The sequence below is a fragment of the Monomorium pharaonis genome, chromosome 10 (genome assembly GCF_013373865.1).
Source record: "Monomorium pharaonis isolate MP-MQ-018 chromosome 10, ASM1337386v2, whole genome shotgun sequence".
Taxonomy (NCBI): Eukaryota; Metazoa; Arthropoda; class Insecta; order Hymenoptera; family Formicidae; genus Monomorium; species Monomorium pharaonis.
In genome coordinates, this window is record NC_050476.1 from 17,590,005 (window position 1) to 17,611,689 (window position 21,685).

The window sequence follows — 21,685 nt, forward strand, 5'->3', positions numbered from 1 at the left end:
ACTATTCGTAAAAAGACTATTCACAAATCAAAATTGACAAATTCAAAATAAATTTAATATGGCAAACATCAAATTTTTTAAAATAAATTTTTGCAAAAATTCGTAAAATCTTACATAACTGAACATAAATCTAATGCTAAAATTGACGAATTTAAAATGGTGGAATTAATATAATAGTTGAAAATTGAATCATATTTGAATTTTAGCAAAAATTTATACATAGAGATTTGTTACATACTTAAATATCTTACACACTTAAATATCTTATATTAACTGACATAGAAAATTTTTTTTCAAGGATTGAAAATTTTAGCAATAGCACATATTGTAGTTACAATATGATAAAGTATGTGTAAATAGCCCTTTTTAACTTCAGTTGCTAATTTCTCAAAATTATAACATAATAAACAAATTTTTAAACTAGATTTTTATTCAGCAAAAAATTATAAAAAATAATTTTATTTTAGAATTAAAAAAAGTTATTTTTTAAACTGTGTAGTAGAAGATTATGCCAAATAACTCGATAATAGTTCCTTTTCTTAAAAAAATCCGCTTAAATTTTATATTTAATAAGGGAAATAATCATTTAAATTAATATATATTTAATACTAGAAGTTTTTATTCATTAAAAAACTAAACAAATTACTATGAAAATACAAGGCACTAAAAAAAGAAAAATTTAATTTTAAGATATTAAATTTTGTATCTCCGTTTTGGTTAAAATATATCATTTAGAAAAGCTGGCAAAGATTTCAGTTTTCAATATTACGTTTTGGTGTTTTTAATAACCACTTGATATTTTTAATTCTAAATATTTAGAAAATAGAAATGAAAACACGCGAGTTAAACTAATAGTAGAAAGGGATGCTCAACGGGAAAATATAGGCGATTCGGATTTGAATACCACTTATCCGCGTTCCATCCGATAATTTTGTCAGTTCTGACAAATCTTCGTTAAGGAAGTACAGTGGATTCTTCTTCGAGAGCAGTCCACCATGCCTCATTCATAGGACATCCTATAGAATAAGAGTGAGACTCTGTGCTGCAGTATGTCATGATTTCCTTTATTCGTTGTTCGTAAGGTTGAATTAATCGATTTTGGATAACAGACACATGGTGGTCGTCACAGGGGCAATTCGATGATTATTACTCGATTATTTTATTACGTACGGTAGTACTTACAAACATTTACAAATGTAACAAGTCAATTCGATTTGGCGTACAGGATCGTCAGAAAACATTACACTAATGAACTTTCGCTAATTCGCATTACGGAGAAAAAAAACGGAGGGGGGAGGGCGGGGAAGAGGAGGAGGGGAAGAAAAACGCAAAATATCGATCGAATGATCGCGCGGATTCGGACAGCACGCATCTGTCCCGCGAAACGCTTTGTCTTCGCTTCGATTGGGCGGGAAGGTGGGGGGAGGGGTGGGGGGTAGAAATGGAGAGGGAGGATACTTAAGCGATTAAACGATTAAGCGATTATCCGGTAACGAATATAACAGCTCTACCGATACCCCGGGGGTATATTCGCCGCGAACGAATATACAAACGCAATGTTACGGTTGTGGCGACACGCCGTAAGTACCTACCTAATCGTAGAACGAGACGTTATCGTACAAACCCGACCGTTTGTGTGGAAAGAAAGCAATCGAAAACGGAAAAAGGAACGAGATTTTTCGAGGGTCTTTTTTTTCAAATTAATTTCCCTTTTTTCTATCTCCACCCCCCCCCCCCCTCCCCGCTAGGGAAACCGCCTCGCGTCGTTTATAATACTTGATAAGCACTCGCAAATCGTAATGTTCATTATCAATCGTTCACCTTATATCCTTAGTATACTCTTACTGTATAGATAATTATTTTTTTTTTTTCCCCCTATAAAGACGTGCTCCGGACTGCGTGTATGCGTGTGTGTACGTATGTGACGGTCGAAAATAAATAACGGGATAATGCTTTTCATTCGCCGCGCGCGAGTTTCTTCAACCCCCGGATGCGATCGGTCTCGCATTCCCCTTTTTGTCCGCCGCGAAATAAATATCAATCTACCGCGCGTGACGTCCACGTCACTCATTACGCTAATATTGCTACTAACAAATTATAAAATTAAGCTACCGATCGCGTTTACGCAGATGCTCACGCCTGCTCCCTTTCTCCCGCGAATTATTGGCGAAAGGCGCACGAGAAGGGGAGAGAAAGAGAGCACGTGTTATAACTGCATCGATGCGCTCGTCAATTCTTGCGATCTTTGCGTGGAAACAGTGTCGCAGCATACATATAATCCATTTCTAATTATCTTAATAACAATTTTCAATAATTCTCTAATTGCTTACTTAACTATCAACTAGCTAACTTAACGAAAGGAATATTTTATTATAAAATCTACGAATTAGAAAACAGTCAAATATACATAGAACATCGATCTTTCGTCGATTTTTATCAATTAGCAAATTTTATTTTGCATTTTTTTTTTTTTTTTTTTTTTAATCGAGGATCGGCAATGCGCCGTGTTCGCTTTGAAAAAGGCTACGGTTCGCTGGACGCTGATGGGAAATTCAACAAAACGCGCCAGAATCTCTCGACAAGAGAGAGATTCGTCCATCCATATCGAAGTGGGGCATCCGAGGGTTGATACGAGAGCCTCGTCGAACTGGTCCGCGTCCGCAGACCGGGCCAACGAAAGGGATGGAAGCGTACAAAATAAATAAATACGTATATATATATATATACGCGAATGTATGTTAGCTGAAACGTTAGGCCCTTCTCGAAGCAAGATACGCGATTGTGTCGAGCGCCGGTCGCCCAAACAACGCGAACGGGATCCAAGGGTCTCCCCGTGAGAGGAGAGCGATTTTTAGATATTTCGCTTCGGCATCCCGCGAATGTTTCGGAGAGAATTCTGCTTGTTGTTCGGGACGACGAGTTCCCACGGTAATAAAGCTGCGATAAAGTAAGGCGAAAACCGACGATCGCATACTTAAGGAACGGCCAGGGTGACGCATGAAGCCTTCGCGACGATTTCGCATTGACATATCAAATCTCCAAGAGTCCAGTTGCGCGAGCTTCTCTCTAACCCCGGAGTGCTACTGCGAGTGAACTCTCACCCAATACGCTAATCCAAGTTGTTCCCGATATTGCAATTTCGACAGCTTGAAGCAACATTTTAACAAGATTTTGTTGACATAAAAAATGCAAGTTCAGTTATTCTAACGCCTTGCAACGTATAAAGTAGAAAAGAGGAATTCTTAAAAGTTAAATTCTGAAAAACATTCCTAATTCCATGGGTGAATTTTCATCCGGAGTAATGTTAATGCAGCAGAAGTGTATAAATACCACTAAGGGTAACTGAGACTCCCCCATTTTTTTTTTCTTCGGTACGATCGCGTTTACAAACTCAACCGTTAGCCGCGAGTGTAATGGGAAACAACTGCAGTTTTTGCTATCGCTCGCAAAACGTGCGAACCTTCCGGCGATCGCGTCAATGGAGAGAGACAAACGAAAACGTGACGATCGTCGGCTTGTGATGCGGCGGGGGCGCGTCGGGATGATAATTAGCTAATAATCACGGATCGTCCGACGATCCACGTAATGCGCGGCATTAGTTGCGAGATGTATGTATATGTAGCGGAGCTGTGTTGCGTTCGGATTGGCAAATATTGAGCAATATCCTTCCTAATGCGTACCTTTGGCCGCCGGAAAAATTCGACGGCAGGTCTCTCGCGCGTCTTGCCGTGTCTCTCGATCGCTATCGTTATTTCCAGCCCGGGATTAGCTACACCGACACTGAATCAGCGCTAATTTTGGATCGATTGATTACTTGAATTAAGTAACTGCCACTTATTTCAAGTATTTCGTAAATTCGGTAATTTATCATAAGTTTATAAGCATCAAATATATTCCAAAAATATTCTGATAAACTTAATACCTCTTAGTAAATTTTCTATCTTAGTAAATTTAATACTTCAATCAGCAATATCAAGTTAAAATAAAAATACGATTTATCTATTATTCTGATTTTTCTTCAATCAAATTTTAAACATTCTTTAAAAGAATATCACTTCTTTTAATACATGATGATTAATTTTTCTAACATTTGATAAACGATTTCAGAGAGAGACTTACTTTAAATTCGACAAAAAGTTCGAAAGTTAAACGTGAAATCCTGTGTTTAAACAATAAACTGATTCTCTTTATTCTTTCTCTGATTTTATTTCTACAATAGAATATTAAATTCCAACAGTTTTTTTTTTTAATTAATAGTTCTGCATGTTGAACTAAAAGTAGAATTGTAATCTGAAGAGAGATGACGAATTTCAATTAATTCAACGCATCTCGATAACGTCGATAATTGGAGATCATGCAGACATATACCGTCAATATAGAGATATTCCTGCGCTGCTTGATTTGTTTATAAGTCCGGTTGACTCAGCTCTATCATCTTACCGCTAATCTTGATCACGATTGCCAGATTTTGACCGGCATTCCGCCGGAAATTGCTGACGACTGCCGGATATTAATTATTAAATTGTCAACTCGGTAAAAAAGTTCAGATTTGGTCGAAAATCGATTTCTGCTATTCAAAATATCTACTTTCTTACAATCCTCTCGTTTAAAAAAATCAGTATTTTTTAAAATATTAAAAGACTTTTCCGTCCGAAGAGTTTTGAACAATTATTTTAAAAAGCCAAAGTCTCTAATCAAAAACCCGGAGATCTGGCAACCGTGGACTTGATGCTCATCCTATTACTTGGATTCTTTTATCCATCCTCTTGTATGGCGTCGATTTTTCACCCCTGCTGTGTCCCTTCGTACTTTTTCGTACTTCCTGAATAGATCGCGCATTTCTCGCCGCATTGCCACCCGTAAATCTCCTATCATTAACGAATTATCACGTCGATCGCCTATCGCTACGCATCTTGTATATGGTAAATATATACAAATATATATATATACATATATGTGTGTGTATATGTATATATGTGTATATAGACTCGTGTAAATGCAGCTGGATGCGTGTATATTTTTATGCACGTACGGTGGACAATTGTTGTAAGTCTTCCTGATAAAAGTTACGTCTGCGCACGTTAGAACCGTCGTGCACAAAACGTTTCCACACGTGCGATTTCGCCGCCGTCCGAAAAGAAGAACAAAAGGATCGCAGCCCCGTCTGACGACGTTAACGACGCACACGAGCGCGTATGAATATAATTCGTACGCCCTGCGGTATATTTCATACACACATGAAATATACAATTTTATATATTATATACCTTAGCTTTACCTACGTATCTCCATTTTTTTACGTGTATGTGTATATATTTATATAAATCTCCCGCCCGCCCGCGCGTATCATGTGTAGCGTGTATGTATATATTTATATATATATATTCAATACGTATGTATATATGTATAATATTTATATACGATGATCGCCTACGTAGAACTTTACGCTCTCGCCTTACTACGAGATGAAGAGAGAACGAATAGCCGGATTAATTGTTACGGGTGTATGATTACCTTAGAAAAAGAAAGTACCGTGAGTACCGTGTGTTCTCCTTTGAATTTGGCACGCGCAAACGTTGCGAGAGGTGTACGGACGCGCGGACGTGTACGAGACGTCCAGACCGACCTTGAGAATGAAAACTCGGTACGTTTTTTCTTTTCCGCCACGGGGAGGGAGGGGGGGGGAGGGTAAGTAAGGATCGAGAGACCGTGGGCAAGACGCGAGAACCGGGGATGAAGCCTTTGCCTGCCTGTCTGCCTCGAATATGCTGCTGCTATACGTGATGCGAGATTCGCGCCGCGTTTCCTACATTCCTGCTTTCCTTCGTCTTCCTTTTCCCTACATCTCGGACACATCTCGACGCTATCGAAAGGTTTTCTCGCGCCGTAACGATTCTTCTTTTTTCTGTTTCGATCATTAATACTATATTAAACCATAGCGATTAGTGCGGTATTATTACGCGGCGTCTCTCTCTCTCGCGCTGAATCCCTAACGCTGAAATTTTACTTTCCAAGAGACGTTCCAAGCGCCCGCTTGGCACACGGCAGTGCCCCCTCGTCGTTCGGGATACCGGAGGCAGAGCCTTCCTCCAGCTTCCGCTCGTTCTCGCCTCGATCTCCTCCTCGCGGTTCGCGGCTCCCTCCTCTGTCTTCGCCAGCCCGTTCGATTCTTCTTAATTCTAGCAATTCCTTGTTGTCGAATCTCCTTCGTCGGGTCGTTTATTTGACGGACCACCCGCCCGAGGACCCAGCGGTGGCAGGCCTCGCGATCCCATCAGCCGCCGTGTTAACTCGCCAGCGCGATTTCAGTGACGACCTTGACGGTCGAGCAGCCGATCAGCGAGCGGCTTCTCGGTCACAGAATGTCCGTCTCGTAGACCTTGCTGGTGGCCGTGGTGGACGTGGTGGTGACGGTGGTGGCCGAGCCGGTAGTCGTCGCGCCCGGCACTACCGTCATGGATGTCTTGATGTCGGAGACCTGGTCGTTGATCGTCGTTGCCGACGCCACTGCCGTCGTCGGAATCGTTTGCCCGTTCACGATCTCGATCTTGGTGACCTGGTGATTACTACCGTCACCCATGGCGGCGTCCAGCGAGATCTGAGGCTTGACGCTGAGGCTGGTGAGGGATCCCGAACTGGCCGCGCTCAGGCCGAGGCCCATCTTCGCCAGAAGGTTGCTCTCGGAGCCGGTCTTCTTCAGGAGGTCGGGCGGCGCCGGCGGCACGGTGGTGAGACCGGCCGCGTTCCTCTGCAGCTGCTGCAGCCTGGCGTACTGCTCCTGCAGAGCCTTCTGCTTCCTGAGCAGCTCCTGATGCCGTTGCTCCAGCTGCTCCTGCCGGCCGCGTTTGCTCTGCAGGCCCTCCTGCGAATTGACGCTCTCGCAGGAGCTCGAGTTGCTGGTCGACAGCACCGCGGAGGATTGCGAGGACGATGAGTTGTGCGGCGGCGGGGCGACTCCCGGCGGCGCGGTGGTCGCGGCGACCTGGTCCACGGTGGATAGGATGGCGTTCGCCGGTAGGGCCATCGGCGGCTTACCCTCCTTGCCGACGAGGCTGTTGTTGCGCGAAGGTCGGCGCAAGGTCGCGTTGCCGCTTTGCAGGTTGCACGGATGATTCCTGGGCGGGAGCTGCGGGCTGGTGGGGCTCGCCAGGGGCGATCGGGAGCTGGTGCGCGGCGGCGGTGGCGGTGGCACCCTCCTGGTACTCGCCAGCTGCAGCAGCTCGGCGTTCCGTTCCGGTACCGGTGGCTTTTGCCCAGGCAGGAATGGCACGCCCGGCTGCAATTGTTGCTGCTGCTGCTGCTGCTGCTGCGCCTGCTGGTCCAGTGACAGCGCCTGCAGCCTGGCGATGGGCGGTGAGGTGTCGGTGTCCGAACTCGAGGGATACGAGTGCAAGCGACGTAGGGTGCCACCCGGCGTCATCCCGGGTAGACCCATCAGGCCGATGGTGGGGGGCGCGGCCAAGGTGCCGCTGGAGGAATCCACGCTGCCCTTCCGGCCGATATTGCTGATGCTGGGGGCGCGTCCGCCGCCGCTGGCAGTCGCCGCGGTGACGCTCGTCGAGTCTCCTCGGAGGCTGGAGGCGCGGCCGATGTCGGCCAGGTGTGCGTTCGAGCCCGGATGCACCGAGAGGCCGCCTGACACGTGGCCCATCTGCGAGCTCGGTCGGGAGAAGGTCTGCAGCTCGTCTAGCAGAGCGTCGAGTGCGTTCTCCGGACGCTGCTGATGGTCGGCGGATGGCTCGTGAGGGTGGCCCCCTCCCCCGAGGACGCTCGCTGACCCCACGACAGTGCGTTCCGCTGGCACAGGGGCAGCTGCCTGTTCGTTCAGACACGTGGAATCAACGGTCGGACCGAGAACAACGCGCCGGCCGACCGGCCCCGGCTTTGCCTCGCGGCGTCGCGCCAGCGTTCCACCCCTAGGACGTCCCTTCCGCGTGCTGGCGCGACGCACCTCGGCATCGTCGCTGTGATCGTGCTTTGCTTTCTTTTTTTCTTTCTTTTTTTGCGCGCGCTCTCGTCGAGAAGAAGCATCCTCGCGCGCGATCGTCCAGCGGTGCGTGTATGTGTGTGTGTTTGTTTGTGTCTCTCGTTCCCGGTACCTCGCGAGTTTCCGACGTGAAGACATGTATATATAAAGTTCACAACGACACACATAGATACTTACGCGCTTGTAGACACGGGGCGAACACATATACAGACACATATAGACGTATAAGGGTGTAGAGAAACGATAAAAAATGTGAGAGCCTCGAAAAAATTGCAACATCGACTTATGTATGTACACATTTTTTTTTTTTTTTTTATATTGATTCTTTGTGCTCTTGGTGCAGACCGGAGGGTAGTCCATTACCCGGATGTCGTGGCACGTGTCGTGTATCGTGATACGTTTTCTCATTTATGTGTGCTATCGCTGTGGATGCTTTTTCTGACAACGAGAGCTCAGGGTGATCGTAGAAAGTGGCGTCTCGATGCGAAGATTCGAACAATGAGATTGAAAGAAGGATGAATTGCAAAAGAGAGAGAGAATTACAGAGAGATAACAAGATGATTGTACTCGAAACACAGATCACGCAAAGTCCGATGTTACCTCTGATTGTGATGATCCGGGTTGTATTTTTTCTTACTGCGTTATGATTTTCCAAGACTTTTACTGTGCCGTGAAAAAAGTTGTTAATTTGAATAAAGCTTTTCGACTTGTTTGACTCAATTTCTTCAGTTCAAATACTTATATATTTAACTTAAATATACAAATACTTAAATTGAAAAAAATTTAACCAATAACCTTTTTCTCAATGTAGAGCAAAAGATTTGTTCAATAACTCCTATGTTATCTGATGACTCTAAAATATCACGTGACTAAAAATTTTACATTGTTACATGTGTGCACAGTGCACACGATTAACAATTGCATTAATTAATTTTTTATAAAATCTCACACCTCGCACCTGTCCGACCTCGATTTACATTCGGACTTTACGTTTCGTGTTTCATTGAACCGCGTGAACATGTATAGCGACGCAGACGCACTTCGACACACCACGATCGTACGATCGGAAGATCGCGAGTCGAATTTCGTCCTTTTTTTTTTCTATGTCATGCGTATATGTGTGAATAATGTACATGCGTAACAACGATGTGAAAAGTGAGAGACAGCATGACTATATATGAAACAATGAATGATAAGAGACATAATGAGCGTAAATCATGGAAATGCAGAATGTACGGTGAACGACGTAAAGTAAAGTGAAAGAGAAGAGGCGCGCGCGAGAGAGAAATGGATGAAAGAGAGACACAGCGATAGAAAGAGAGAGAAAGAGAAGAGAGAAAGAGAGAGAAAAAGACAGACAGAGAGAGAGAGAGAGAGAGAGAGAGCGCAATGATGAGTCGTGAATCGCATAAGTGAACGAAAAAGAAGACATACAATCGTAGGACATAATACGTAAATATGATTAATTCCGTTAGATAATTACCTGCGGGTCGGTTATACGTTTTGTGCGTGCGTTGTGCGTGTTACAAGTCAGTACTTGTTTGGGGCTCTTTTACATTTGGCATCGATTGCTGTCCGGTATTAGTCAACTTAAAAAAAAAAACAGAGAAACGAAAAATCAAAAATCCGAGGCCTGAGGTCGCATTGCGGACCGCGCGCGGAAGAGAACAGAAGACAGAGAGAGAGAGAGAGTGAGAGAGAAAGAGACAAATATACAGACAGCACGCGATCCGTCGCTTCTATATATCGTGAAAGCATCGTTCATTTAACGCGGACGCGTGAAAAGTCGAAGGTGAACCGCTTTACGCGAAGAAGTTCGCGAAACACGTTGGACTGTCGAGGAAAATCGCGAGATCTTCCTGAAGGTCCTCGTAACGTTTCTCGAACCTTTCGCGTTTCGTGGGATGCGACAACGCGAGTTCGATTGTCCAAAAAGAGAAGTCTAACGTTAAAATATTTCGTCGTTCAATGATTTTAATAAAATTGTTAAAATATAGGGTCGCTATATCAATCGCGCCCTCTAAACCGTCACCAGTAAAAAAAGGAAATAATATTGTTGAAGAAAAATATTAAAACAAGACACTTTAAAATAAATTGCAAATTAATTCATTTTTAGATCTAATTTTTACAGATTTCATTAAAATATCAGTTTTTAATTGAAAATTTATTTATATCAAGTTATTTTTATTTGTTCATTGACTAGTGCAGTGATCTTATTGATGTATAAAAAAATAACCGTAAAATTAATTATAAAAGACACAGTCGTTATTGTCACGCTCTAAGTTAATATTGATACAGCGGTTTTTTTTTTATGTTGTGACATTGCAAAATTGCAACTTTGCGTTGTCGGAATTTGTCCCACGCTAGTGCGATCACCCGCGACCGATCTTACCGTACGATATTTTCGCGCGTCATACCGTACGATCGACATCCGATCTCGCGCGGCGCATCGCCCGGGCATCGACTTGTCGCTTCAAGTTTGATCGCTCCGGATGGATCCTGCATCGATTGGTTCGAGAGAAAATCGATTACGAGCAAATAAAAAGTCACTCGGTTACTAATACGACTGCGCGGATTTCATCGCGATGACTCGTAACGAGACAGTTCTCGTACGAAGCAAAAAAAAAAGAAACGCGTGAGATTTAAATGCGGAAAGAAAAGTCGTCGTGTCACATCTTACTGATATACTCGGACAAATGGATTGTAATAATTAACGTAAACGAATATACTGGTCCGTACAGGGCGTCTGATAGCTGGCGTATTGCTGGCGAACGTGGCAACGTTGCTCGTTGAAAACCACGTATAATTAATTAACTTCTTTCATGATTATTTATTCTTTCGCAATTTTCGAGATTTTGGTTTGTATTGTTCGAGCAAACTCGAGGTTTTAACAGTTACCCGGAAAAACAGCACTTGTCTATTCCTTAGGAGTTCTGCAATACTGGTTACGAACATCTTTACGCAGAAAGAACTTTTTATTAAAATTCACTCTTAAAATATCATAGTAGTCGTGGAGCAATATAATATTTTAAAGAAGTTTAATAAAATAATTTTAATAAAATTTAATACAATTTTAGTCAAGTTTAATCAAATTATTTTATTGTGATATCAATAGACAAAATTATATAAAATTTTTCAAGATGTAATGTTGTCCTACGATTACCATTTTGGGAGTAAATTCTAAGAAAATATTCTCTTCGTACAAGACAGTCCAATTACTGACAATGTCTCAACTACTGGAAACTCGATCTTTTAATTCATATATTAAAAAATGCCTTTTTGAATATACATAAGTATAAAATATATAAATTGTGTTTTTACATAACTATATATCTACTTATTGTTACAACAAATATTTAATTAAAATTCAATCTTCTAACTAAAAAAACGTATTCAGGTCAGATCTACAGTAATTGGACTATTCACTGTACTTTTCTTTAACGAAAAATCATTGACAGATTTTTGATGAAAAACGTCGCCACGTGCGCATCCAGAAACAATCATCCAGAAGCAATCATTCCGTATACATACGCGAACAAGAATCTCTGGCCATCTGAAATTTTAGCTGCGTTCCGGGATTTCTACAGTGCATGTAACATATTCTATACAGAAATCGGAATGCAGTTAACTTCAGACGACTGGGCATTCTTGTTCGCGTGTGTACGGTTCGCACAAGTTTCTCCTGTTGTAAAACAAAATGAAACATATCGCATGAAGATTATTGTGCCCATGCCGATGATCGAGGTGCACAGATATGTAAGTATCGCAGTTACATCGAGAGAGAAAGACAGAGAGTGAGAGAGAGATAAGCAGAATCGTTTTTTCTTACCGAGTTTCAGCCGTGTTTACGAATTAGTACGAGTGCGCTCATATTGTCGATGCCCGCACAAATGACGCCGACCTTCCGGATTTTCGGAAGCAACGGAAGACTCTTATACGCAGAATATAATAGCATTGCACCTCTCGAAGGCGCGGATAAAATTACAAAAAAAACAAAACAAAAGGGAAAGAGAAAAATAGAGAGAGAGAGAGAGAGAGAGTGAGTGAGAAAGAGACAAAGAGAGAAAAAGAGAAAACGGCGAGGATGCCTTCTCCCATGCAAAATTGCATGCGCGCTTCTACGCAACAATACACACATTACGCACGCATGTTTTATGTGTACAGGCATACATACATTACACACGCGCACGTGCGCGCGTGCTCGCATACACACACATACATTACACATGCCCCATGCCGCACACATACGTACGAAACGTGCCTAACAATTAAATACTCCGACTAATTGTAAAACGAACGAAAACCGAAAAAAAAAGAGAAAACAATAGGGTGGTTATATTATACATAAATATCGAAAAAAAAAGAAATGTCGGCTAATAAAGAGAAAAAAAAGATACACAGAGAAAACCTTCAGTCCAATCCTTATAGTAAGGCAATATAGTATATAGTACGGACTCAGACTCATATAGATAGACAGATATATAGAAAAAGAGATAGAGAAATGAGATGGATAGAGATAGAGAAGGGAAGGAAGAGAAAAGAGAAAAAAGGAGAGTGTATATATATATATATATATATATATATATATATATATATATATATATATATGTATGTATATGTATGTATATATACACATAACTTATGTATATCGATTCTCAAAATGTCTCCAATAATGAGTATATACATATACACAATAGAAAAAGAGAGAGAAAGACGTAGAGAAAAAGAGTGAAAGAGAGAAAGAATGTGAGATGGAGAGAAGATATGTGATGACGAATCTTGGGCGGAGCACGCATATCGAACATGTTGTGAGACGCGACAGTGACGTTCGACGATCGGTAATCGGTGAGATCGGTGAAAGAGATGAGATTACACGTGATGGTGGTGAACGAAGACCGTCGACAGGAGCAAATACGGCATAGCGTAGAGAAACCAGATAGATATACAAGAAGAAGCCCAGATATATATATATATCGTAACAGATCATAAGTGTGAGGGAGGCTAATTAAACCTTCAGAGGTGCTACACGCCAGCGTGTAGACTGGGGTGACCGTAAGCTCGCTCACCTATCAACTTTTCCTTTTCTTTCGATCAATTCGATTTTTCACGAGGGTCTGCCTAGACCTAGACTAAAGTCTAATCCTGTAATCTATGTAAATAAAACTCATATTGTTTGTTTGTGTGGAAAAGCTAGGTTAAAAAAATTCTCGCGATACTTTGTTCTTTTTAGTTTCAGAATGTGAACATCGACTTGATCGAGCGGTTCCGTTGTGCGGCATCACACGCGCGAATTTACGGTCACTCCGTACACAGACAGGTGCAATTGGCAGTATAGTTTTCGCGGCGTACAATACCTCAGAACTGAAACGACAACATCACTCCCAGCGGCTTGGACTAACAGGACTACTTTCCTTTTTTTTTTTTTTATGTGACATATCTTGTTGCCTTTCGCTCCCGCGCGAGCCATAAAAAGTGACGTTGGTTGTCCCGGCTCCGAGATTCCGGGGTGCCCTACAGCCTCGTCATTGCGCGCTCAATTAATTGCGATTGTATTCGTGGAGATCGATCGAGACTCGTCAAATCTGTCGTTTCTTGACGACGTAGGAAAAATTTACAATGTAAATGTCTTTTAGACGTTCTTTTGTATTTTCTTTCAGAATAATTTCGAAAACCCTTTCGATGACAACGCGACTCAAAGAGTTTTATAGCGCAAGTTCTTCATTTATAATCTCCCAAGTAACACGAGAAAGGAGGACGCCTAAAATGGTCCTCGAATAGATACGAATGAAATCTATACCTAAAAGATAATACTCCTTCAAAGCGCTCCAAATTTTCCTAACCATATCTCTGTTCGAAGCGTCCGAAGTTGAGATACAGGATCTCAAAATTACACAAGTGTTTATTTTTCCCCAAAACGGTTTTTATTACATTTGAGCAATGTCATTATTAACGTTAAAATTTATAAAATTGATAGCTATATGCGATATGTGCGCACAACACCCGATTGTCTTCCATTCATTTTTGCATTGTATACCCGCAAAAAAATCAAATAATCTCACTATGACTTTAGCAACGCCACTTAAAATTGTACTAACTTCACTACCTTAGTTTTTCCTCAAAATCAAATAATCTTGATTTGTTTGAAACATTTTCCACAAAAATGCGTTATTTACAAGATATTCGAAGTTAAAATAAAACCTACATATCTTTCTTCGGACACTAAACAGAGAAAAATGCATTGACAAAATTGAACTACAGATTGAGAATTATTACTTGGCACAGGTTTGATCGCGGAAGGCATTCCCATATATTTTGGACATCCTCCTTTGCAGAGGAATTTGGAGAATGTTAAAAAACTGGAACTTCTTCACAAATTTCAATTCTGAAACTTCTAAAATTCTGCTTCTTGGAGTTTTGCTTGAGAGATCATAAGATAAACTCACTGCGTTAAACTCTTTCGCAAGTCGTCGTCCTGCTTTTTGCGCCAACGTATCGCGAATGACTAATCTTGAGAGCTGACGTGTAGGAATAGAGAAGAAAGAAATTTTAATGAATCTCGATTTTTCCCGCTCGCATCCTTTGCATACGTACGCGTGTACACGAGGAAATACTTGTGGACTGTGAACGTAAAGTGCATGTGAGTACGACCAAAGAAGCTTTGTAACGGAAATGTGTAAAAAGAAATTAAAAATTGAGGAATTAGAATTTCATAAATAAATCAGTTGTCCATAATTTATGCAAATATATTTGCTTGTAACACACATCGAATTATAAAAGCTCTGATTATTAATCTAGAAAATTATGTCAATTAATCTAATTTGATTTTAAAAAGTGATAAAGCGTACTATGATAATACGAATGTATTATCCACGCCATTTGACTATATCCTCAAGTATTGTACGCGTCTATATGTAAACATGTATCACCCCATCGTATAGTAGAGAATATGTGACGATGGGCACATGATATACGTTAACAAGTGGAATAAATTTAATGATAACATCTTCCCTTGGTATAATTCTGCAATCGATGAAATGTTACTGAAACAAATCGAATGAAATCTACGTTACTTTACAGCTCCTTACTTTATCTAGTGCATTTTCATGAATGTAAACTACTTTTATTTTGTAACGTAAATTGGATTTATTTAATAAATCTTTGATTTAGTTAATTATATGCGGTGTAATGCTTTAATAAAAATAATTTTGAAGGAATAAATATTCTCATTATGTAAAAAAAAAGAAAAAAAATCAATCGTTCTATACCTATTAGCCGACGATTCTGCTCAAGATAGCTGTGCGATTATATTGTAATTCGATTTTATTCCACTTGGCATGCGTGTATGCTCGCGCGCACGTACAAAAAGGCATATTTCGCTTATTTGCTACGATAATTTGAAAAATCTTTTTTATTTTATCTTTTTTATTTTAAAAAAGAGAATTTAATACTTTAACAGAAAAATTAATGATATTTTTATTTCTTTTTAATTGGTAGAGTCATCAAATTATTACATCAATATTATATTAAAAAATGATATTATATTTATTTCAAGTTATAAATATTATAATTAGAAAAATATAGTACATATTATAATTTATTATAAATTATATTAAATTATATATATAATATCTATATAATTTATTATCATTTATATATAAACTTCTTACTATATGTTAATTATAATATTTTAATGATTCAAAATAAACTCTAGTTTTGACTTATTTCGTTGTAGCGAATGAACGACATGCCAGACACGTACTTCTTCGCGGCCGTAGCGAGAGGGCAGAATCACCTCTCGAATTTCGTACGCTGTGACGAGGCGGCACACCGCGCCGGTACCATTCCACCCTTATAAAAATATAATACTCTGGACCGTATTAAATCGGACAGTAATCAGTACTTATTTTAAGTATTAAAAGCAATGTTGTTAGTACCTTTAACAATCAAAATAGTAATTACCGATCAATTTAATACTCCCCAATATTACATTTTTATAAGAGCATTACGACGATTAACGTCTCATTTTGGGTTATATAAAATATATATTTGTATATACATATGTACACGCTGCCGAGAGCGGCGAGCAATCCGGCCGATTATTCGATTCAGCCGCGGAAGATCGCGACGTTCAGACGGACGTAAGAGTCAGACGCGTCGTTATGCGTCGAGTGAACCTCTCGTCGTCCAATGAAGACTGGCAGATGTGACGGGGTGAGATAGAAAAAAAACGACAGAGAGAAAGAGAAAAAGACAGAGAAAGAGAGAGAAAGAGAGAGAAAGAGAGAAAGAGAAAGAGGGAGTCGGTGGAAAAAAAGACTAGCACAGCAATACGGGGGAGAATCTCTGTGAGATGCACTTGCGCGCGCGGGTGGTGCGTGCCATAGTCGTGGTACGTCACGCAAATGGGAAATCCAATGTAAACCTTGAAAAACATACGAAGATGGTACAGACGACCTTTAAGGTGGTTGAATAGGGGAGGCTGTTGTAGTGACGGACGAGGGGTGCAAATGAGACCTTACTATAAGAAGTGGATTGCTGTGTGTGTGTGTGTGTGTATTTGTGTGTCTGATAAGATCGGGTCGCTACTACTGCCGCGTTTCTACCTCTTCGTGGTCGTCAGACTGTCTCGCATCGTCGATGTCTCGATCAGGATCTCGATCGAAACACGTAAGACTTCGGCGGGCACGATTCTAGGATGATATAACCCGAGGATACGAAATTTTCTCATTGACATTTTTATGGAATAAACACAAGCAGTTTCTTCGAGGCGCAAATTCGCCAAAATCATACGCGTTTTATGTACACCGAATGTAATGCGTTTCAACACGATTTTAGCACAAATGTGTACACGGGGAGAATTTTTTTTTAATTTACTCTTAAAATCACGGGAATCAAAATAACACGAACACGAAAGAATTTTACTATAATTGATAAAATAATACAAAATTTTTTTTATTTAGTAAAATTTTACCAGAATTGTAACGAGTTCTACTAAAATTATAATAAAATCCTTCGAAAAATTAAAAAACTGTAAAATTTATTATAATTCGTAAGAAAACTTATTGTGATAATTTACATTCGAGTAAAATTTAATAAAATAATAACATTTTATTAAAATTTTAGTAAAAATTTCTTCTATGTAAAATTTACTATAATTGATGATCAAGCTTACTATAATTTCATTAAAATTATTATATTGTCAACGATGCCAAGACAATCCTCGACTGATTGCCGATGTTCGACAAGCGAAAGCGCTCTCCTTTCCTTGTCTTTCGCATTAGTCGAATTGGGCATGGGCTAGCTCGGGGATGCTCGCGTGGATGCTCGACAGAAACCAAGGAGGAAACGTTGTAAATACATATTATATAAATAGATATATCTTGCGAAAAAGGCCAAGTGAGAGCGCTAAAATCAAAGATGTATAGCACGTAGCACAGCAAAGTCTTAATGAAAGTTGGCTCGTCTTTCGGACTAGCTAATTGTAAGTAACACTAGCCAATACATATGTGTCTGCGTAATATAATTCTGTGTGTGTGTGTGTGTGTTTGTTTAAAATTGAATAATTTTCTGTCAATTATTGTACCACATAGATATTTTCTCGCGAAAATTTACTACGGAAGTCGCAGAACAAAGGCTTTTCTTCCTTTGTCATATTTTATCTATATCGGACGCAGGCAGACTAGCAGAAATATTTGAATGGTCTCAAGCAGAAAAGAAGTAAAGCCGTAAGAAATCAAATAGAGAGTGCAAAATATAATAATTCCAGAACAACGAGAAATCGCTCGGCGTTTCTTGCGCCTCGAAAGTCGCGATTCTCTCTTCCAGTGTGCTCCATGAAAAAAAAAAACGTGCAGCAGATACAAGCGGATTTGATAATAGAGATCCAGGGAGATACATTCCTGAAATATCGCGTTTTCAGAAGATAATGTCAGAAGATGTACATTATTGGCAGTTACAGAGATTTGTAGACACGTGCTTACGTAATATCAAAGGAAGATTAACATTAAGAATTAAAATTTACAGAATTATAATTTAAGGAATTATCATAAACACTGTGGTGCACATTTTGTATAAAATTGTTACGCTTAATTGCATATATGCTGCGTATCTATTGTCAAATTATAATAGTAATTATAAATGTTGAAGAATGTATTTAAAAATGTATTTGCTACAGAAATCGTGACAAAGCTTTATTTAATATTGAGCTTTATGTTATAAAAAAATATGTAGAGGAAAATCGCCAATATTGGTATAAGTCTATTTAAAGCAGCACCCTCTTATTTCGAAAACACAACATTGTTGTATTAATACTTAAAAAGACATAATTTAGTCAGATAATTAAAGAAATAAAAACTCATAGTTCATATGTCCATGCTTTTTCTGTTTTACATCAAAGTGAAGAGCTTCTAAGTTCATATACATATATATTAATTTGTCAATATTTTGCATAATTAAAATACTGTATAAGTAACAATGTATTAAAGAAACAAAAAAGGAGAAAAAGATATCTATTATTATATATCAGTTTTAAAATCCTACTTCTCAGACATTTGTATTATGTTGCAGAAACATTAACTATTACAAGATATGAAACACTATTGTATAATAAAAACTACTATCTGATAGAAGACATTTTTTACTTTACATTTATATTTTCAAAATTTTATTTTTAACTTTCGTTTAAAGAATACTGTTCAAGAACAAAGTGGTTATGCCAGTATTGGTGACTTTTCTCTAAAAAGTAGTACAAAAATAGTTTCTTATTTATTTCCCATTATTTTTTGATCTATATAAAATTTATTTATAAATAATAACGATCTTAGAATTTCTTAGAAATTTGATCGTTCAAAGCTACTTATATCTATTGCACATTTTAAATCGATTTTTTATTGCATTTGCAAAAAACATTTCTGTAAAAAAAAAAAATTAATAAGAAAATTGAAAAATTCTTAAACAACCAGACAAACACAATAACTCTCAATCGGTGGCCTACGCGTTTTCTGATTAGGTATGATATCCCCAATGAAATAATTTGACAAAAGGAAAAGCATCTGTCGCTTTCGATACTTTTCTTCATATAGCACAAAGTGATAGAGAACACGATCGTACAAAAATCGAGAGTCGATAAATCGGACAAAAAGATTCGTCTCAGAACAAGCACATGTAGGATGACTGAGAAGTATAGAATGTCAAATAACTATGACGAGTGTGTGTGCGTGTGTGTGTATGTGTGGATGAATGTGTGTATATGGCGACAGGAGAGTCAGACTCGCTGGGTTACCTCCGAAGAATTCCGCTAAACTGCTATAGAAGAATTTGCACAAACATATATAGTTTATTCTTTACCCACATACGTAAGAATAAACTCAACTTTTTTCTCAATTTTTCAATTCTCGTCGAGACCAATGATTCACAACAATGACGGTTTTCGTTTAACAAATCTGTGTGTCCATGCGTGCGTGTGCGTTTGCGTGTATGTATGTGTGTATGCGGAGACATCTGCAAATTGTTTTACACAAATTGCGGGAAGTTTATACAATGGTCTTGGAATGTATCACGTGAATCGTCAACGATGGGATTTACAGATATAGAAAAGCTTTTTACTTTACATCCCAACACGGAATGACAAAATAGTTTGCAGGATCTGGCGGAATGCTCCGGAGTGCCGTGAGAAAGGGTAAACAGTTATCGACAGTATGATGGTTGTGCTGCAGACATACCGAATAAAAAAGAATATATGAAATATAAATATATTCCGTGTGTTCGATATATATGTATATGCGTGTATATATAATATATATATAAAAACAGTACAGAATAATAATTATAATAATAATGATAATAATAATAATAAGAATAATAATAATAATAGAATAATAAACGGTAGTCCTTTATAATAGTAATAATTATAATAATTTATAAGTATGAATAAGTAAAAATTTACTCGTGACTGGTCTGTATGGCCTCCTTGAAGTTAGTACTCCACTTCCAGCCATACTAAAAAATTAATATTATTTTCACTATCTGTTAGGTTGTAACATCTGCTTATTTTTTTTTTCTTAATTTTTATCGTTTTCTTTACTTTAGTCTCTCCGGTACACGGAACTTTTCGTGTACGATACAAGCTTGCGATAACCCGCGTCGCTCGCGATTCTTTTGCAATTTAAAAAAAAAAAAAAAGAAAAAATGCGGAAAGAGAGAGCTTCGGCGATGAAGCGAGCCTCTCTTCGCTCCTTATCGGAAACGTGTCTGCTCGTTACCAGCAACGACGAGGATCGGCGTTGCCGATTGAACAGCCGTTTCGAACTTCGATCGAACTGTGAACGTCGGTGAGAGAAAAAAAGATTAAAAAAAAAATTGAGAGAGAGGGAGAGAAGACTCGTCGCGACGCAGATTTTCCGTCGTTACACCACAACTAACACTCATGAATGATCTGACAAAACATCGTGATCGGCGTCGTCGAAGAGGAGGATCGTAAAAAGCGATCTGCGCTCTATCTGTCATCGAGGCGATCTCGCTGATCTCTCATCTTGCGTTTTGCGCGCATGGAAGCTCCGTATGTCTAGATTTCCATTGGGTTGTATTCTTCTGCTTCTACAATTCTGTATCGTCGATTAGCTGGTATCGTCCGCGTTCCAGTATCGTCCAGGTATCGTTCGGGTATCGTCCAGACGCAAAGCGCAAGATGTCGAAGGTAGTTAAAGCAACGCGACGTTTAGACAAACGTTGCTTTGCCACTCTTCAAGCAATCTTCGAATCGCTCTTGAAACGAGTGAATGACGATGAGAGAGAGAGAGAGAGAGAGAGAGAGAGAAGGGGGGAGAGAGAGAGAGAGAGAGAGAGAGAGAGAGAGAGAGAGAGAGAGAGAGAGAGAGAAGTAATAGGTAGATAGGGAGGGAGAAAGTGACTGAAAGAGGGAGAGGAGAGAGGAAGAGAAGCTCGAGACAGCCGAGCGATTCGATTCTTCCGATACTCATGAACGATAAGCATCGACGGCTACGAATGTTTTGTCACACCATGCGCTAAATGTATAAAAGATATCTATACTATCGGGACACAGCAAACATTGAAAGTATTGGTTTGGTGGTTAAGGACGATGGGGTCCATATCACAGAGACAGAGAGAGAGAGAAAGAGAGAGAAAGAGAGAGAGAGAGAGAGAGAGAGAGAGAGAGAGAGAGAGACAAATTGTAGGAAAATTGCACATTTTATTTCCACCGAATACTTTCGTATTAAACTGTCAACTCGAAAAAAGATAAATCTTCAGAGAAGAGAGGGACAGGTAGAAACGCGAGCTCGCAAAAAAAGAGAGAAATAGATGGGAAAAAAGAAAGAAAGAAAAGAAAACAGAAACGAGAGAGAGAGAGAGAGAGAGAGAGAGAGAGAGAGAAAGAGAGAGAGAGAGAGAGAGAAAGAGCCATCATCACATTTGTACATATATGGGGTTACAGCATTTTTTTTACTTCTCGGAGGACCATGTTTAGCCAAGAAGATGGAAAGAGAGGGCTTGATGGTGTTTCATACGTAAGAAATAAGGACGTTGATATTTCCCGAATAAAGATAAATCGGCTGCCATGAGACGTTCGCTAATGGACCGCGTGCGATCCTCATGTAAAAGTTGAAAACTGACAGTTTACGTTGACTAACGTCTTTGCGATTGTAACAGCGAATACGCGTAATTAAAAAACAGTTTGAAAGG

At 39.7% G+C, this 21,685-nt stretch overlaps 1 protein-coding gene across 26 annotated transcripts in view; it reads right to left on the reverse strand.

Moving 5' to 3' along the window:
* Positions 1-1,856: 1,856 nt before the first annotated feature.
* Positions 1,857-21,685, reverse strand: part of LOC105831681 — a 304,195-nt gene continuing 284,366 nt past the window's right edge. For 20 of the 26 annotated variants that reach the window (XM_036292720.1, XM_036292717.1, XM_036292719.1 and 17 more), the window contains one exon: positions 1,857-7,816. In XM_036292720.1, coding sequence (XP_036148613.1) covers positions 6,356-7,816 — 1,461 coding nt within the window. In that variant the 3' untranslated portion in view covers positions 1,857-6,355. Of the gene's footprint in view, positions 7,817-8,005; positions 9,577-13,399; positions 15,028-19,931; positions 19,985-21,685 lie in introns of those variants that run through there. The other 6 variants (XM_036292721.1, XM_036292722.1, XM_036292724.1 and 3 more) reach the window with 5 other exon arrangements.